The sequence below is a fragment of the Onychostoma macrolepis genome, chromosome 07, assembly GCF_012432095.1.
Source record: "Onychostoma macrolepis isolate SWU-2019 chromosome 07, ASM1243209v1, whole genome shotgun sequence".
Classification (NCBI taxonomy): Eukaryota; Metazoa; Chordata; class Actinopteri; order Cypriniformes; family Cyprinidae; genus Onychostoma; species Onychostoma macrolepis.
The window spans coordinates 4,045,263-4,065,805 of NC_081161.1; the positions used below are offsets into that span (position 1 = coordinate 4,045,263).

General features: G+C 35.2%; 1 protein-coding gene across 6 annotated transcripts in view; it reads left to right on the top strand.

Moving 5' to 3' along the window:
• Positions 1-3,624: 3,624 nt before the first annotated feature.
• cacnb2a (calcium channel, voltage-dependent, beta 2a) overlaps positions 3,625-20,543 on the top strand; it is a 45,935-nt gene continuing 29,016 nt past the window's right edge. For 2 of the 6 annotated variants that reach the window (XM_058782284.1, XM_058782287.1), the window contains exons 1-2: positions 9,717-9,821; positions 18,681-18,800. In XM_058782284.1, coding sequence (XP_058638267.1) covers positions 9,777-9,821; positions 18,681-18,800 — 165 coding nt within the window. In that variant the 5' untranslated portion in view covers positions 9,717-9,776. Of the gene's footprint in view, positions 3,743-9,716; positions 9,822-15,527; positions 16,368-18,680; positions 18,801-20,543 lie in introns of those variants that run through there. The other 4 variants (XM_058782282.1, XM_058782286.1, XM_058782285.1 and 1 more) reach the window with 3 other exon arrangements.

The window sequence follows — 20,543 nt, forward strand, 5'->3', positions numbered from 1 at the left end:
TAACACTTCATATCTTTACAGTGTCTTACTTAACTGAATAAAAAAATCCAGGGTGTTTTCCTGTCAATGGCTTGCGATGCTGAAGGAAGAAAATGGATGGATGGATGTACTGTATTTACTGCAGTTATGCTATTGAATATTAAGTAAAACTGAAATATTTTAACAATTAAAAGTAGCTAGAACTCCAGTGGAAACTAATAGTTGCAAATCCTTTCTCATAGAAACAACTACAGAAGGGTGGTAAAATTACCTGCGTGGTCAAAGAAAAGCTCTGCTGGGTCATGAAACACAAAAATACTTATTTTTAAACAATAACTGATATGCATGCGTCACATTTTAAAACAAAGTTATACATACAAATGTATGGTTTAATGGATAACTAGTATTTTATATTAGTTCTCATTTGAAAACACACAGAAAGTGGCATAGGGATGGTTTGTCGGAGTAATTGGAAAGAAGGACGCACAAGGACGTGTTCACATTATTCATGAATTGATTTCCATCCGGGACATGACAGCGTCCTCTGCACAAACCAGCTCCAACCAGATCAAACACTTGTGTGGAAGTTTCCAGTGAGTCTGAAGACCTTGATTAGTTGGTTTAGACCTCAATCCATTTCTGGACTAAAACAAGCATGATTTTATTATTATTATTATACTCATTTTGAGTCATTTAGAAATAAATATCTATGAATATATGCTGTCTTAAAGCATCTCTGAAGTTAATTAACCCTGTAACCTGCTGAGGTTTTGTTCAGAGAATAAGTTGCTATTGCTAGTTATATAGCCTACCCTGAAAGCTACCTCAGGTTTTGGAGCCAAAATGTTTGATTATCCGTTAAAATACCCATTTATGTCCCATAACCTGTTTTCTGGAATAACCCCTTGAAATATAGCAACCAAGTGCTGTGGAACAAACTGATGGAGGTGCTCTGAACTAATATTCAGGCTAGGGCTCCCTCTAGTGGGCTGGAGAGGGAGATGCATGTCACAGAATCTCCTTCTCTAGGAACTGGATTGATTGTTTTAGGGTCTTAGATGGTTTTAGGGATTTAGGCTAGGGGTGGGCGATATGGGAAAAAATATCATATCACGATTTTTTTTTTTTTTTTTTTTTAAATATCACGATTTTATCACGATTCTTTGTCATGTTGGTTTTACTATTTTGCAAGGTGTCTGAGAATTACAGCCAAACTAATTTAAAGACAAAGCATTTAAAAAAAAAAAAAAAAAGGCAGATATTAGGCCAAAGTGGGCAAAGATAAAAAATCTTTGTCATTATTTTATCTTTCTTATTAAAAAATAAGAACAAAGATACACATTACAAATAGACCTACACATAATATACAAATAAAACAAACAGTGCTTTATTTTCAGGTACAATAGGTGTATTTAGCAGGAGCATTCAAGAATTTGAATAAACAAATATAAAAACAAAAAACTGACTGATTCCTAAAGCAATGTATTAAAGTTTTTCAGTCAACAGTAATGAGTGATTTTTCTCTTTGCATTTTGTTGTTTTATTAACGTTAAAGGAATAGTTCACCCAAAAATAAAAATTCTGTCATCAATTCTGTCAAAGTGTTTTATATTTATACCATTGAGTGAGTTTCTTTCTTCTGCTGAACATAAATGCTATTTTGAAGAACGTGGAAAACCAAACAGTTGCAGGTCCACAGTGACTTCCATATGATTTTTTTTTTCCTGCTATCAAAGTCAATGTGGACCAGCTGTTTGGTTACCCACATTCTTCAAAATATCTTATTTTGTGTTCAGCACAAGAAAGAAAGGAATACAGGTTTGGGACAACATGTGAGTGAGTAAATAATGACAGAAATCAAATTTTAGGGTGAACTATCCCTTTAACGACAGTCGGCTGCATGTTTAGTACTGTCCCTTTAAGACCGGCACGCATCTAATAAACAGGCACTTATCCCTTTTCTCTCAACTGTTTACTTTCATTTTAGACATAACCAACTCAGTCTATATGTAAACCTTGTGTGTTTTGATAGTATTAGTGCAAAAGATAACTTAGTTCAGTAATCAGGCGCTGTTTGGCAGGCTTTTTAATGCGCGCGCTTCGGGTGTAAAGTTACGGGCTCAAAAAAAGGCACTTCAGACCATAGCATGAATGAAAAGCTTAAAGGCTTGTATGCAAATAATGTACTTTTGCGATCGCGAATAAGTGCAGTGTCCTGTCAAAGTAACTCTACCGCTGTATGTCGTGTTGTATGGAGGCGCCAGAATGTGCGCTGTAGCGCGATACTAGATATTTCTTCAAAAGCAGATCATGGAGACATTTTTATCGTCCACGATCAAAAATCGTCATATCGCACACCCCTAATTTAGGCCACTTAAAGGGATAGTTCACCCAAAAATTGAAAATTCTGTCATCATTTACTCACCCTCAAGTAGTTCCAAACCTGTATGAATGTCTTTGTTCTGCTGAATTTTTGGGTGAACTATCCCTTTAAGCCATATCTATTGAGCTGGCTGATAACAGGGATCTCCATACCAGAGCCGACTGGTATCCTATTATGCAATGCTCTGATATACCTGAGCACTTTCTTTATTATTTGTATCCAAAACCTCTGGCCCCCTTTGTGGTCCTTATTATACAATCTGAGATTCGTTTTCACATGTTGACAATCATTATAAATGTCAGAATGTGATGCAATTTTGATAAATATTGATTGCAAGGTTGAGGTATGTGTCTTCAATCTTTTAGATTAAAACAAAGTATCACCTTGTGAAAAAGAAGTATACTTAAGTATACTTTTAAAAATAGTATAATATACTTTAAAAGAATATAATTAAGTGTGAGTGTAATGTTTTCAAACACTTGATTACATGTCAATTGCAACTAAGGGAAAATGAATTATATTTTACATTTAGGCTATATGAAATGCAATTAGCTGAACTTAAGAGTGTGTTTTTAACAAGTAGGACTTAAGTACATCTTTATAAGTAATTTTATAATTGTCTTTGAAATATGGTTAAAGTGTATGAATGTACTGACAAGCATTTATGGTAACCTAAAATATTTAATTTCTGTTGAAACTTATTGTATCCATGTTTTAAATATATTTGCAATTACACATTTGTAATGGAGTTGCAATTTAGTACATTTAGAATATATTAACTTTAAATTTAATATTGAATAAAACACTACAGTTAAAATTATAATCAAGTACTTTACATGTGCTTTCGTTTGTTAGACAGTAAAACTTTTAATTTCACATTATTACAAAGTGCACTTTTTAAAAATGTAAAGTTAAGAAACAGTCATGAAAGTGTATCTCTTTAAGTCACTTAAGTGGCCTTTTATTTTATTAATATTACAGTACCTGCAAGTACATTTTTTAAGAATATATACTTTTAAGATTTGAATTTCACTACAAGTGCACTTCCAATACAATTAAGTGCACTTCTTTTTCACTTATTTTTGTGATGATCTTGTGACCTGTTGAGTCCAAAAAATATGCAACCAGTTATGCAAATTAATGTTGCTATTATGCAAATTCATTTCATTATTTTACATTCCAACACTTACAAGGATGTACAAACAGTTGACCCAAACTTTTTGTTAACAGAGTGTCTGTCACTAACCTGATAACTGTAACTGGAAACTATATGTAGTCATTGTGAATTCAAGCCTGAATTATTGATCAGATGGACAGTGGCAGTAGTAACCATCCTTTCTTCGCCACAGTTAGACAGTGAACATGTCTAAGAAAGTTAAGGTAAGGAAATGCTCTTGGTTTCATTATATTGATATTTTATGCTGTTAGGGCTGAGAAAGGAAGAACTGAGTATGTACATTATTATGTTGTGCAAGTCACTATAAGAATACCTCTATGCATTAAGAGTACAGCATTAGTCTTCATCTACTGAATAAGGCTTTCTTTAGACAGAAACATAAAATAATGCATGATTATAAGCAAACATTGGTGTAATATCTGTATTGTGTCAGCTAGTAAACTCTTTAAAGTAAGAAACAAAGCATCTCTGCATTAGCTGCATTTTGAATTTGGTTCCATCAGGTACTGTTAAGTCACACATGGAAGTGGTGGCAAAAAATTGTCGCCACACTAAAAGGAGCCATGCTGTGGCTTTTGGTCGTCTGATTTGATATTTGCATATGAAATAAGTATTATGTATGTGGTAGTTCTGAAAAGTCTGGATGATAATAACCTTCACAAATATATACAGTCAGGTCCATATGTATTTGGACACTGATACAATTTTCAGAATTTCGGCTCTGTATGCCACCAGAACATAATTAAAAATAAAACAATCAAGATGAAATTGAAGTGCAGAATTTAAACTTTAATTCAAGGGGTTGAACAACAATGTAACATAAAATGCTTAGGAATTATAAAAAAATTTTTTACACATCACCCCCCCTCCCCCCATTTTTAGGGGCTAAAATGTAATTGGACAAATAAATATAATCATAAATAAAATGTTCATTTTTAATATTTTGTTGAGAATCCTTTGCTGGCAATGACTCTCTTATGTCTGGAACTTATAGACATCACCAAAGACTTGGTTCCCTCCTTTGTGATGCTTTTCCAGGCCTTTACTGCAGCTGACTTCAGTTGTTGTTTATTTGTGCGTAGGGATGTAACGGTATGAAAATTTCTTATCACGATTATAGTGACCAAAATTATCACATTTATCAGTATTATCACGGTATTGTTAAAATGTGCTGGAGATGTTCAGAAAGTACAGACACATAAATCAATTCACCAAGTTTTATATTTAAAAATCAACAAATAAAATTACTTTTTTGTTTGCATAATCACTAAAACAATAACATTATCAATGATGTTCGGATTTTAAACGACAACTTGACTGCATGTTCAAATATCTAATGTAAATGTTCAAATAAAGCTTTGAAAAAGTTTCATATAAAGGTAAACCTCACATTTAAGCCTTTAAATAAAGGGTTACGTCAAAATGATAATTGATTAATAAATGATTATATGTATTTTATCTGCTCCATAAATAATTCTACGTAACATATCTGAACTGTTTAAATGTGTAGAATCCACATAAGCTTGTTTTTCATCAACCGTTACAGCAGGGCATGCAAATCCGGTCCGTTTTCAGCCAGACAGAAACTGCACACAGACTGAATGTAAATATAAGTCTCTGTAAATCCACTCTCTGACAGCAGGTGGCGCTTTATATCGAATCGTTTCTGAAGACAGTCAGAACCTTCAGAGGTACATTCATAATTAATTCATTCATATATTCATTTGTATAATTCCCTTAGCACTCTTTTAAAACCTCCCTGCTTTTCCGCCCTATTTTCACTCAAAACAAAACTACTCTGCATGTTGTGCCCACGTGAGACTGTTACTGAAAACTGTGCTGGACAATATTTATTTAACGTGAAAAGTTGTTCAAATCGCGGTAATCGAATACGGTTTTAACGATAATTAAAATACGAAACGGTAATACTAACCGTGGAGAATTTTATCATGATTTATCGTCAAACCGGTAATCGTTACATCCCTATTTGTGTGTATTTCTGCCTGTAGTTTTGTCTTCAGCGAGTGAAATGCAGCTCAATCAGGTTGAGATCAGGAGATAGACTCTGCCATTGCAGAATATTCCACTTTTTTACCTTCAAAAACTCCTGCTGTATGTTTTGGGTCATCATCCATTTGTACTATTAAGCGCCGCCCAATCAACTTTGAATGAATGAATGATGCATTTATATATCACTTTATTGTGTATTGCCATACACCCAAAGCACTTTACAATCATGTGGGGGGTCTCTCCTCGACCACCACCAGTGTGCAGCATCCACCTGGATGATGCGACGGCAGCCACAGTACAACGGTGCCAGTGCGCTCACCACACGCAGAGAGTACATCTCTATACACTTCAGAACTGATCCGGCTACTTCTGTCTTCTGTCTCGTCATCACTGAACACCAGTAACCCAGTGCCACTGAAGCCATGCAGCTCATGCATCACACTGCTCCACCGTGTTTCACAGATGATGCTGTGTGCTTTGATCATGAGCTGTTCCAAGCCTTCTCCAGACTTGTTTTCTTCCCATCATTCTGGAACAGGTTGATCTTAATTTCAGCCGTCCAAAGAATGCTTTTCCAGAAGTGGTCTGGCTTTTTTAGATGTTTTTTGGCAAAGTGTAATCAGGTCTTGTTTGCACCTTGTGAACCCACCGTATTAAGTCTTCTCTTGATTGTAGACTTTGACAGTGACACGTCTACCTCCTGTAGAGTGTTCTTCTCTTGGCTGGATGTTGTGAAAGAGTTTTTCTTTACCATGGAGAGGATTCTCCGATCATCCACCACTGTTGTCCTCCGTGGACATCCAGGCCTTTTTATGTTGCTGAGCTCACCAGTGCTTTTTTTTTTCTCAGAATGTACCAAACTGTTGATTTGGCCGCTCCTAATGTTCCTGCTATCGCTCTCTGATGGATTTGTTTTGTTTTTGAAGCCTTGTTTCACTTGTATGGAGAGATCCTTTGACTGCATGATGTGGGTTCACAGCAACAGCTTCCAAATGCAAATGGCACACATTAGGCCCAATCCCATTTCTACCCCTTAGCCCTTCCCCTTTCCGTGAAGGGGTAGGGGTGTCTTGATACTCTTTTGGTTGGAGGGGTAGGGGTAAGGGGAGGGGCCAGATAGCCTTATTGCATTATTAAAAGTAATAATTTGTTTTATGTTAAATTCAATCGTGAGTTCATATTCAAAGTCATGTTATTCAAAGAAATGTTTGCAAAAAATCGCTAAAGTTTGCTAAACGTCATATCATTACTGACTGCACGATAGTGCCACAACATATTTTCATGTCTGATCAGGGCGATAACCACCATAGACGCTGAGGGGGGCTAGTTCCCCCAATCATTAGAAATCGTTAAACCTTTTTTCTCAAATATTGCCAATGAGAGAGAGAGAGAGAGAGAGAGAGAGACAGAGAGAACGCTTCTGTGCATCTCTCTTTACAATGAGTGAGTTTACTTTAAAAGCAGCGATTTTATCCTCTCGTTGCTGGAAAACATAATGTAGGGATTCAATATTTAAACTGTTATTAATAAAAGTCGTGGGGCAGTGTTGTCAAGTTTCTTTGCTCCTGGATGTGTGAGCTGCGCGATCTCGGATGTGTGTGTGTGTGTGTGTCAGTAAGCAGCACATTAATATAGAACGGTAAGGTTCTAATGCACACCAGCATACAAGTATAGGTGTGTTTATTGCAGGAGCTAGACGAGGTATGATCATGTGTGACGGTGTAGTAGTGGTGTCCCAATCTTTAGGGGGATATTTTCACCCCCACCCCTTGACACTCTGTTTTAAGGGACACGGGGAAGGGGTATAAAATAGAATCAGGATTGGGCCTTAGAATCAACTCCAGACCTTTTACCTGCTTAATTGGTGTAGAAATAACGAAAGAATAGCATATGCCTGTCCATGAAACAGCTTTTGAGTCAATTGTCAAATTACTTATTACTTATAAGTGTACTATTTATATTTTTAGGATTAAATAGGTCCAATTGTAATTCATAAAAGTATATGTTTTACTGCACTTTAAGTATAACAGTAGTACATTTTGATTATTTTGCAACTATACTGTGAACAATATTACAAGGGAACTTATATGGGTAGCACTTTATTTTACAGTCCTGTTCCACTTTTCCATACAATGTACTTATTATAACAATTAACTGAGTAATAACTATGTACTAACCCTGAATCTACCCCTAAATCTAACTTTAACCCATGTAGTTACCTTGTACTACCCAGTACTTTCTTGGTAAAGTAAACTGTAAGTACACTGTAAATACATGCACTGTAAAATAAAGTTTAACCCTGTAGATTTACTAGCTATACTTCTAGCCCAATTTTTAGGTAATGAAAGTATAGTAAAGTCTTAGTAAACTATAAATAGTAATAGCAAACGTGAATGAACTTCTGTTCAATTCTTTTTTTAATCCCGTATACTTCAAAGTCTACTTTCATAAACTAAAAAGTGGGCTAAAAGTATACAACTAGTAAACTAACATTATAAGTTCACTTGTATAGCTCACAGTATACTTGCAATACAAATGAAAAACTCAGTTATAAACTGATACTCAAAGTTTACTACTTTTACACTTAGGTAACACTTTATTTTGGTGTCCTTGTTACACGTTACACGTACTTACTAGTATAATAACAATTAATTATGAATAATTATATGCAAGTAACACTAAGCCAAACCCTAACCATATAGTAAGTAAGAAGGCTACATGTAGTTAATTTATATTACTCAGTACTTAAATGTATAACTACACTGTAACAAGGACACCTTAAAATAAAGTGTAACCGTATATATTTTGTGGAACTAAAAATGGGCCAATTTAGTCAGAAGAAGTATTGAAATGGTAGGCCTGCCACCTACACGAACATGTATACTAGTAATACAATGATTTAATATACTTACTACATAAAGTATACTTACACTTTACTTGAGTTTATTTAATAAAATGAACCTGAAGAATACTTTTTGTAAGGGACGCTCTACCTTGACCTTACTTTTGCTCAAACACAGGCCATACAGTACAGAAAACGCTGCTACACGTTCTAAATGACATACTATTATTTCAACAGCATCAAGATAGTACTAAACTAAATATTATCTAACTATATCACACTTTATAATAAGTATACACTAATAAAGTACTTACAATCCATTAACAAACTATTCGTTTTTTCTGTGTTTAAAAATTGTAGTCGCTACATTGGTAATGTATCAATAGGCTATATATAAATAGTGAGTTCTTCATTCATTGTCACTGTAATTAGGAGTGAATAGTTCTCACTTTAGATTAGGTCACTGGAAATGAGAAAATGTCATTAATTACGTGCTTGAAACCAACCTTTATTGAACCTTAATTGCACTTTTTTTTTTTTTTGTATAGAATCTATTAATGTATTAACCACAGTTTATAAACTATGAATTACCAATAGTTTGCAAATGCTTTGTAAGTGGTTTATTACTGTATGCACTTATTATAAATTGTTACCTTTCTATTTATCTGTCTATTTAGACTACTGTGCAAAAGCCTTACGTTTCCATATTTGGTGACTTTTGAAAAAAAAATGAAAAAAAAGTCCACTAATCAGCTGTTGAGAGCAGTTTTCAAGGGGAGGAGTTTGGCAGCGCTGCCTTGGGGAAGGAGAGCAAGAGGACAAATGTACAGCGTTTCTCACTTGATTGTGAGGAGACTTTTTTTTCCGCTCACATCTGTCTTATGTTACAGTCAAAACCACAGAAGTATTCAAAAAGAGGCTGGATTCTGAATACGTCAGGTGTTATTTGCATTCAGATACATCTCAGTCATGTGTACTTAACATTAATGAATTATAGGGCTGTCACTTTAACATGATAATTATCCCCTGATGTGTATTAAGTGATTTGTTTTGGTATGTGTGTGAGTGTGCATGTGGTAATGTGCATGTCTGAGAGCATAGGTTGTTTGTGGGATGGACTGTCATGGTTTTTTTCTTAGCGTGGGAAAGAGAGAGAGATTTCTGGGTTTAGCAGAGTAACTTGACGTAGTTTTGGGAGGAGAGAGAATGTAGACGAACACACCATTCATTTTACAAGCACATATTTGAGCCCCTTCAAACTCAGCCCACAGGAGCGAGAGGAAACCGCTCTTCCCGCTCCCCCTTCTCCTACTAGGACTGTTTGTAGAGCAGCTGGGTGGAGTACAGCTCTCTCACACACTCATACTGCACACACACACTCACAGATGTTCATAGACATGTACCTCTCAACCAGCGAGGAGTCTGATTTGGTGAGTCCCAAATATCTTAAGTTTTTTTGTCATTCTTTGCGGTGTTCGACATCCATTCTCTGCTCTTTTAAACAATGCTTGGCTCCTTTCTGGAAGTTTCTAGGCTAGGATTTTGTGGGTGGGAAAAACACATTTCCTGAAAGTTTCCTGAACTTTTTTTTCCAGTCTTGCATTGATGTGTGAGTGTGTTAGAGACTGTAAAAGTGTCTTAATTACATATGTGATGTGTTAACACTGATTATGGAATAAACACAGCTTTTAGACATACAGAACTTTAGGTTTCTAAACTATTGTCTGCAAGTTTTTGGCATCATAAAACTCAAGGAATAATTAATGGAAAATCCTATAAGATTTCTGTTATGTCTAGATCACTTCTGTACGTTCTCTTTCTTTGTTGAGAGTATTTTAATGCGTAACATACGCAACATTCATACGTGTTTCCTCCTGGGTTCGTCATGAGGCTATAAATAAAAATACAGTACTGAACGTTTTTGTTTTCAAGTTTACAATTAATATATTTGAAAATAAAATGAAGATTTTAGAAATTGTATTATTTACAGTTTTTTTATAAATAAAATATAAATTATTATCTGCTTGAGTAGCAAAGTACTTTGATGAAAATGTGATGCATCCACCTTTTTTTGCATTTAGCATGTGTTTTTCTAGACTGATGGACCCAAAGAATTCTGGGTAAATATTTTTCCAGAGATAGTCATCTCCAGGACAAATAGCTCTCTACAAAATAAATGAAAATGAAAGAAAATAAAAAGAAAGATAAATGAGAAAGAGAGAGAGACAGACAACAAACTACTAATTACAACCTACTCTTAAATGCAAGCAAATCACTTAAATAAATGACTAAATGTAAGAGCACATAGTGACATTGTCCTAGTGTGTGAGTGTGCGTAAAAATCTGTGTGATTTAGTCGATATATCCATATTGATGTCTGGTGTTCTACTTTAAAATGACAGGGTAGAACATGATCGAATGCATCAGAGTGAATTTGTGTGTTTGTGTGAGTGTGTTTTCATGATCTCTTTGACCTCTCAGAAAGAAAATCTGTGCTAAATAGCTTGAGGAGCACAGCTGTGACGTGTTGACTCTATGTAATTTTGTGTGTGTGTGTGTGTGTGTGTGTGAGATAAAGAAAAAATAATGCCAACATAGGATCATTGGAAAACTATGCCTCATTTTGCAAAACAATTACTGCAGTTTCCTGCTGAAATGAACACTAGTGGCAGTGAAATGATTTTTTTAAAAATTCCTTTTCACATCTTATGATCACATGGGCAGACCATTTAACAAAATACTTATTTTTGCATGGTTCCTTGCACAATATTATGTCATAACCTTAAAACGCCTTTGCCACAGTGTATGATTAGTAAACAAACACATTTTGAGGTTTGCATCAGATATTCAGCATCATATGTTTGGCTTTTGTAACATAAATAAACAGTAAACTTGCTCAGTAGTGCACCCGGTACAACATTGCACTTGAGATGTGAAACGCTCTGGTGCGTAGGTAGTTCTGTGAAACTTGTAGATACAAGCTGAAATGGCATGGTTGCATTGGCAAATGCATTTTTCTCTCACATTTGCTTTTGTTAACACTATCAGTTATGTTTTGAGTCAGATTTAGTGTAGGTGGTATGTTATTTTCAAACACGATAGGGCATTCATCTTTTAGCGTCATTTACCAGACATGTCATTTCCGAATTGCCACAATACATTAAACAACCAATATAATAAAACATTGCCAGATTAATCTGTTAATCTGAAAAATTTAACATGTTTTTAGCACCATTTACTTTGACTTACGCTTACATTTTACTTTGAAAGTGTCGCGAAACATGCAAGTAGCACCATAATATCATTATGCAGAAATGTCGCCACAGGCACTTTTTCCAATTAGCCCGAGTTGTAATATACTGTAGAATTTGAACTGAACAGGCCATTCAGATCAGTCATTTAAACATCAAGGAGACAATTCATTCTCTCAGAATAGGCACCAAGCTCTGTATCCACAAGAAATTGTTTTGCAAATTACAGCTCATTTACGTCAAGTCTTATGAAGAATTCTGTTATTTTCTGAAAATAAACCTGTGATAATTGCTGAAAATCAAAAAATAATCAACTTGATTAAATGATGGATCATCACAGTGAGATTTCTTTGATTAGATGCAAGCTAGTTTGTAGAGATGAATTGTGTTGTTTTAAAATCCACAAGGTCTGACCCTGAGTCAGTGCAGGACAGCTGATTGGAAACTTCACAATGACTATGTTTACATGGATATCAATACTCCGATTTTAATATGATTAAGACAATACTCTGATTAAGAGTCTGCCATGTAAACAGAGATTTTTGATTACCTTAATCCGGCTAAAGTCATAATTGAAGTAAACACAAATCGAATTAAGACATGTGGAATATTCCTATTTTAGTTGCATTTTTGAAGTGCAGTAAAGACATGTAACTTAAACACCTTAATCACACTATTACCGTCGTCAGAGGTGGAAAGAGTACAAAAATATTTCACTCAGGTAAAAGTACCATTACATTAATTAAATTTTACTTAAGCACAAGTAAAAGTACCAGTCTAAAAATCTACTCAAGTAAAAGTAAAAAGTAGCTCATTTAAAATTAACTCAGTATAGATATAACCCTAATTAAATACATCTGATCCAGCTAATCTAATCATTTAGTTTTATTTGAAAACTACATGGTATGTGTGTTGGAGCAGGGTTGGAACTAAACTCGTTAGGGCTGCGGCCCTCCAGGAAGTGAGTTTGACACCCCTGGGATAGGCCTATAAATCTCAAACTAGTTGTTTTTAATTAAAGGAATCAGTTATTTAGAATAATAAGACATTTGGGCTGTTACCAGGCAAATTAAATCAATATCAGCAAAATTCATCTTTGCAATGCAAAGGAAACACAGAAGCTTCATCTGAAGTGGCATTTAGATGTATTTACACAGTTTAATGCAGGACATGAATGCATTTAACCTGCAGTTACAAATGCAGAAATAATGTTTTGATATATAACACATAAAATGTTGAATACTCATTTGAAATTATATATATTTTTTAAAGTAACTGTTAATAAGTGAGTCATTGAGACTGAACCGAATCATTAAACAGTTGATTAATTCAGGAACGAAACACCCTCATGTTGCTCAGAGACGCAAAATAGTGCTGTGGCTGTGTTTGGGGTTATTTTTGTTATCGAAATAGAGCTAAAACAGGCAATATGGTGTCTAAAACGCAAGTCTCTTAATTAACTTCTTGTTTATTGAACTGTTGTAATGAAGAAAAAAATCTATATGTAATCATGCTGATTTTTGGAGAAAAACGGCACTCTTTGTGTGATATTGATTTACTATATGAAATGATATAAATATTCCGTGATCATTTTAAATGCATTTAAACACACTGAATCACGCAGTGAAAGAACGCACTCTAAATGCGCGCGCACACTGGTCTACTAGACTTCAAGGCACTCTGTAGGAATGTTTTGTTTGGTTTTTGGCTAAATACTGATAATGTCAAATTGCACATCGTTAGAACAACAATTAAGATATTATCGCAGACGATATATTGCATACCCTTGCACCACTGTCTTTTTGGCTAATTTGTGCAAAACCTTTTGCTAAACTGCCAAAGCTTCATTTTAACCACCAATGCAATGATGCAAGTATTTATACTTACCTCTACATGCTTGCGAAGGGTTGATGTCGATATTTATAAGCTGCTAGTTTGGTTTCCCTAGGCAAACAGCTTACACTGCATAATAGTGCATAAACATGGCCAGGGGTTCACTTCATTTCCTTCGAGTTCAACTTCAGCAGAATACGACGGGGTTTTCAGCTGGGTCTGCACCATTAACGCCTGTCTTGTCCGTCTTTGTCTTTTTCTGATTTTAGCGCCAGTTTGTTCTCCTGCCCTTTATTTACTGCAGTAGTTTCCAGGGAGCGATTTTTTATTTATTTTTTTATTTTTTACTCTGTAATTAATGTGTTTTAAAATGTAGCGAAGTACAATACTTCAAACAAAATATACTTAAGTAAAAGTAAAATTACAGATTTTAAAAATTACTTTAAAAAGTAGAAGTACACAAAAAAAGCTACTCAATTACAGTAACGCGAGTAAATGTAATTCGTTACTTTCCACCTCTGACCGTCGTGTAGGACTTTTCACCACATTTTGCGATAGGACACACACACGGCAGCGGTCAACCATTTGACGGCAAATAAAAGAGCTTCAGCACTGCTGTTGTCTGTATGCATGTACAAATAATTAACTGCACTTGAAGCTTTCATAAAATTAAAAATGAAACACCCAAAACTGTATATGGCATCATCACGAAGACGAACTATATGTTTATACGTGAATTTCTGGAGGGGATGTCGGATGGCGTTGCATGGTGACGTAGTGACGCATTCCATTAATCAATCTATGTACTATAACATGTAAAACGGGAACATGAAAGGATTATTTTAAAAGCATCTCATGTAAACACCTTAATCATAATATTGTCTCATTCAGAATAAGGTAAATAATTAGATTACTGATGTCCTTGTAAACGTAGTCAATGTTACTGCATTTTCGAAGGTCAAAAGTTCACCCTTAATCCTCCACTTACCTGTTGTTAAGTTTGTTATATAGTATGGATAGACTGATATAAATCTACTGAAGATCTGTTGTAAATTATTTAACAGATTTAAAAATAGTGTTAGCTCTGCAAGATTTAAACGTCTTGCACTCAATAAAGAACTTGCGTTCAAATCAGATTTATAACTAAGTGCTTATAAGAGTGAAATCATAGAATCATAGAATAGAGAGAATTTGTGTGTTGTTTACAAGTTCCTGGGCAACCACACAACCCTTGTGAAATAGAAGTACATGTTAAGAGTACCTATATGGAAATAATATACTTTGATAGAATATAATTAAGTGTGATCTGAATGAAATGTTTGGGCACTTAATTAAATGTCAATTGCAATTTAATGAAAATGTATTATATTAATTGCAATTAGCTTAACTTTAGAGTGCTTTTTGACCCACTTAAGTAGGACTTAAGTACACTTGTAATGTCATAATTCGATTAATTAAAATATGGTTAAAATACTGCCGAATGTACTGACAAGCATTTATAGTGAACTAAAACATATTTTAATGTCATTTCTATTGACATTGAAATATCACGTATTTTAACATTAAGTTGCATGTTAGTACATTTACAATATATTAAATTTAAATGCAATATCAAATAAGAACATTACTGTTTTAGTATGTAGGTCAACACATCAAATGTATACTTCTTTAAAGCAAAACAAAAGATTATTAGAACATAATGAATTTAAAATTAAAGTAAAACTTTTAAATTTGACATTATTACAAAGTGCACGTTTTAAAAGTGTACTTAAGTGTGTTAAGAAACAGTAATGATAGTGTCTCTGTTTAAGTCAATTCAGTGGCCTTTTATTTTACATTATATTATATGCAAGTACAGTTTTTTAAATGTACTTTCAAGATTCGAAGTGCACTACAAGTGCACATTCAAAACAATTAAGCACACTTTTTTTTTTCACAAGAACACACGTGCACATTTTGCATAAACAGATACCCCCCCCCAAACACACACACACACACAAGTAAACGTGCAGCGGGATTAATCACAGAAGACGACACACAGATGGAGCGACTGTGAAGAGCAACGCAGAGGCAGAGAGCGAGGAGGATGGGAGGGGAGGGAAGATAAAGTGGATGCAAAACAGAGGACATACTGGAGAGACAGGAAGACTATAGAGCGTACAGAAGCCTGGATGCCTGAGGAACACTATGGACATACAGAAGACAGAAAGGACAACGTGTAAAAGAAGAGCTGGCAGTTAGAGGTGCAAATCACTGCAGCAGAGGTGCTAGCGTCTTTAGCATTGGTGTGCTGGGCTCTAGGGAGCGGGGAAGGGCTCTTCATAGAAGAGCATGGCAGCCTGGTTTGCTGGTGTTGCTGCGGCGGGATGGACTGAGTCTCATTCATTATTCTAGAAGAAAACACTCCGCCACTGTCTCCACAGGCCGTAGCAGCTCTCATCATCCACTATGCGCAGGGATCGAGAGCAAGCACATGGAATTGCGTGCCATCGTCAACAACACAGCAGAACTCTACGTTCCCACAGCAGCAGCACATCTAGCATTGATAACATTAGCCCAGGCAACAGCCGAGATATTAGGTAGCACTTTATGTAGCTTAAATTGCAGTTTTAGTGAAAGCTAAACAAAAAACAGTGTCAGATTCTTTTTTTTTTTTTTTACTTGCCTATAATTGCATTTTTGGTACCTGCGGCTCTCAGGTTTATGTATAATGTTTGCATATCATTTGGTAGATGGTGGGCAGTATATCCAGTAGTTGTTGTTAGAGTTTACTGAAGTTTGTGGTTGGTATGGTGAGGAGAGCAAATGCTCTAACTGGATTGGCTGATGAAGGCCTCCTGGATACGACTGCTGAAACGAGCAACAGGAAACCGAGACAAGAACAACATTGGTGTAAGAACTACTATACATCTTAATATACACTATTTTCGTGTGCAAGCGAATGGAAATTGACAGCAAAAGGATATGCTAGTATGTTGCTGAGTATCTTACTTTTGATTTAATCTTTATATGTTCTTGAATGATGAATATTAAATGCACATTTTACTTGTGACCTCGTTTGACATTAGGTGACCATGATTTTATGTAAACATCAACAGTGTCTATCAAGTATGTTCAGGGTTAATTTCTAAATATTTTTTTGAATCTCTCTATTGCCTTTTTTATGCAGGAAATTACATACAAAGATGCACACATTTTAATGTATTTATGTGTTATTATTACTAAAGAAAAGTGCACTTAATTGTATTGAATGTGCACTTGTAGTGTACTTCAAATCTTAAAAGTATATCTTTTCAAAAAACTGCAATTGCAGATAATACAAAATATTGAAAAGGCCACCTAAGTGACTTAAAAAGTGACACTTGACTGTTTCACACTTAAGTACACTTTTAAAAGTGCACTTAAGAATAAAGTCAAAATTAAAAGTTGTGCTTTAAAGTACATTTTAAATCATGTTTTTTATCAGTTTTTCATGCTTTAAAGAAGTACACTTATTTTTATGTGTTGACTGACATACTAAAGCACATGTAAAGTATTTGATTATAATTTTAAGTAGTGTGTTATTCAATATTACATTTAAAGTTAAAAAATATTTAAAATGTACCGAATTGCAACTTCATTATTACAAATCAAAAATATATTTCAATATATGACATATAAATATATGTCATAAACATTTCACTAGAAATTCAATTAAGTGTTCCGAAATAATTATATTCAGTTTGCACTTAAGTATATTTTTAAAGGGTTTTGTTTTTTTGTTTTTTTAGTGATAAGTACCCATTTTTAAAGTACCGGTATGTTAAAGAGTGCTTTTTATGGGAAATTGTGAATAGTTGTAATTTGTTTTAATCAACCCCAAAAAAATGCAGCAATTAGGCTATGTGTGTCCAGACGTTATAACATTTAAATTAAATTTAAATCCTATTTTAGGTGTAGAATGTCTTGTATGTGTGTGTGCTGTAATTGGTCAGGTGCTAGAAGGTGATTTATTTTGGACAATCGATCCTTTTCCATCCCAACCAGTACCAGTGGTTTGGACTCTAGCTATACCAAAGTCCCTTTCATCTTATTTTTATATCTAAATTCTTTGTTTATACTGTTTACAGGCAGATGACTCTTAAAGTCAGTTACAGTTTGAAATGATTTGCGGTACACTGGTTTTGTTTTACTATTATCCATTTCAATTTCAAAGTACTTTATAATTACCCGTGTCTCAGGGCCGTTGCTAAGTAGGGAGCATTCTGTGCGCTGTGGTGTAAGATCCTCAGAGATGATTGTCTGTACTCTTTAGGGGCAGGTGGGGCACTTCCCATTCACTCCAATAGCACAAGAAAAATCTAAAATAACGTTTCTATGATTGATTTTCCAGAAGAGGAAAAAATGTTGAGAGACTGATTATGTTAGTCACTCCCTCAGATGTTGTAAGAGAAACACGCTAGTTCTCTGAAATGAAATGCCAAGTTAATTTAAAGGGACAGACACCTAAAAATGAAAATTATCATAATTTACTCACCCTCATAATTTCTTTCCAAATCTGTATGACTTTAAGTCTTCGTAAAACAGCTTGAAAGAAGATATTTTGAAAAATGTTATAGTACTGATTTTTATTTTTTTTGTCACATTTGACTTTAGTTTGGAGAATCACTATTAACTAACCGATAACTACAACTTTTGCCCCAGTAAACTCCTAATTTGCTGCTTATTCATTTATATGTTAATATGTTTAGGTATGGGGTGGGGATCTAAAATATGGTCATGTAGAATAAGGCATTAATATGTGCTTTATAAGTAGGCCTACTAATAAACAGTCAATATGCTTGTAATGTGCATGCTAATAAGTTACTAGTTAATAGTGAGAATTTGTCCCTAAACTAAATTGTTTCCATTTTTTCATACAATGTAAGTCAATAATAACCAAAACTTGTTACCTTTCTTCAAAATGTTGGGAATCAAGTTGAAAAATGGCTTACTCTGTCTGCTTATTGATATAGGAGAAACTATTCTGCCATGAACAAATTACGCACACCAACTTTAAGTAGAGTAGCTGTATATTTATCCTGAGCAAATGAGTAAAGGTCATGGTTTTAAAATCAAGGAAGACAATCAAATAGAAACCATGTGTCATAATCCATGTACTTAATGAAATAAATGCACACACAGAAATAATGTGTACATTAAAAAATGTCTGTGCTTTTTCCACAGGGTTCAGCGGACTCATACACTAGTCGGCCGTCTGACTCGGATGTGTCTCTGGAGGAAGATAAAGAGACCTTACGCAGAGAAGCTGAGAGACAGGCTCAGGCTCAGCTCGAAAAGGCCAAGGTATTGCTTCATGCTTTAGAATCAGAATCAGAATGAGCTTTATTGCCAGGTATGTTTACACATACGAGGAATTTGTTTTCGTGACAGAAGCTTCCACAGTGCAACAGAATGACAGTGACAGGACAAAAAACACAGATAATAAAAGAATAAAAATAGAACAAGTGAATAAGGAATAAAAATATACAAATTGACAATTTTATCTACAGGTATGTAACAATAGACAGTTTTGTATGGACAGGTATATTATGTGCAAATTTGAAATGTAGTATGTGTGTTAGATAAATAAGTGTATAAGTGTATAAATAGTGTGTGTTCCACAATTATTGTCAAGTGTTCATGAGATGGATTGCCTGAGGGAAGAAACTTTTCCTTTGCTGGTCGTTCTGGTGCTCAGAGCTCTGTAGCGTCGACCAGACGGCAGCAGTTCAAAGAGGGAGTGTGCTGGATGTGAGGGGTCCTGAGTGATTTTACCAGCCCTTTTGCTCACTCTGGATGAGTACAGTTCTTGGAGACTGGGGAGGGTTGTACCAATGATTCGCTCAGCAGTCCGGACTACCCTCTGTAGTCTTCTGAGGTCAGATTTGGTAGCTGAGCTGAACCAGACAGTTATTGAAGTGCAGAGGACGGATTCAATGATGGTGGAGTAGAACTGTTCCAGCAGCTCCTGTGGCAGGTTGAACTTCCTCAGGCCTTTTTAACAATGGAGTCAATGTGAGTGTCCCACTTCAGGTCCTGGGAGATGTTGGTGCCCAGGAACCTGAATGACTCCACTGTTGTTACAGTGCTGTTCATGATGGTGAGTGGGGGGAGAGCAGGGGGCTTCTCTTGAAGTCCACGATCATCTCCACTGTTTTGAGTGTGTTCAGCTCCAGGTTGTTAAGACTGCACCAGACAGCCATCTGCTTAACCTCCTGTCTGTAAGTAGACTCGTCACCGTCCTGAATGAGGCCGATGAGTGTGGTGTTGTCTGCAAACTTCAGGAGCTTGACAGAGGGGTCATTAGAGGTGCAGTCATTGGTGTAGAGGGAGAATAGCAGTGGGGAGAGGACACAGCCCTGAGGAGCTTCAGTGCTGATCGTACGAGTGCTGGATGTGTATTTTTCCCAGCCTCACTAGCTGCTGCCTGTCTGTCAGGAAGTGTTTTACTCAATAAAACTGAGTGTCTGATTAATTGGCAGTTTGTCAAGGGCTTGTTCGAATCTGTTCTTCTGTTTTTCTGTCTAATAGTGTGTATCTGTTCAAAATAGCATACTGCCATACTATGTATCGGCCGATATTTTTTCTTTTTGGCCAATAAGTCTCAGAACTTCTATTCTGACAGCAAAGGAACTTTTATTATGACAGCGCAAAGAACGGCAGTGCATGAGCACAGATGTGAGGCTATGTTGCTCTTTATTTTGTCACTGTAAGTCGTTTTGGATAAAAGTGTCTGCTAAATGAATAAATGTAAATAAATGTAAATGTAATTTAGTAAATAGGCCTATGTAAAATAAATAAAAACTTCATTGCAATTTTGACTTTTTATTTATTTATTTATTTTTGCAATTTTTACTGCAATTGCTATGCATGTTATTTAAATTAATCTAATTTCATATATCAATATCGGCATCAGCCATCCAAAAATCTATATAGTACGCTATGCATTATACATGCATTATACTGTGCACAGTTTTGTACTTTTACTGTATGCATGGAATTCATTGAACCATTTTTTTTTTTTTTAATTAGCCAAAATATGCAGTA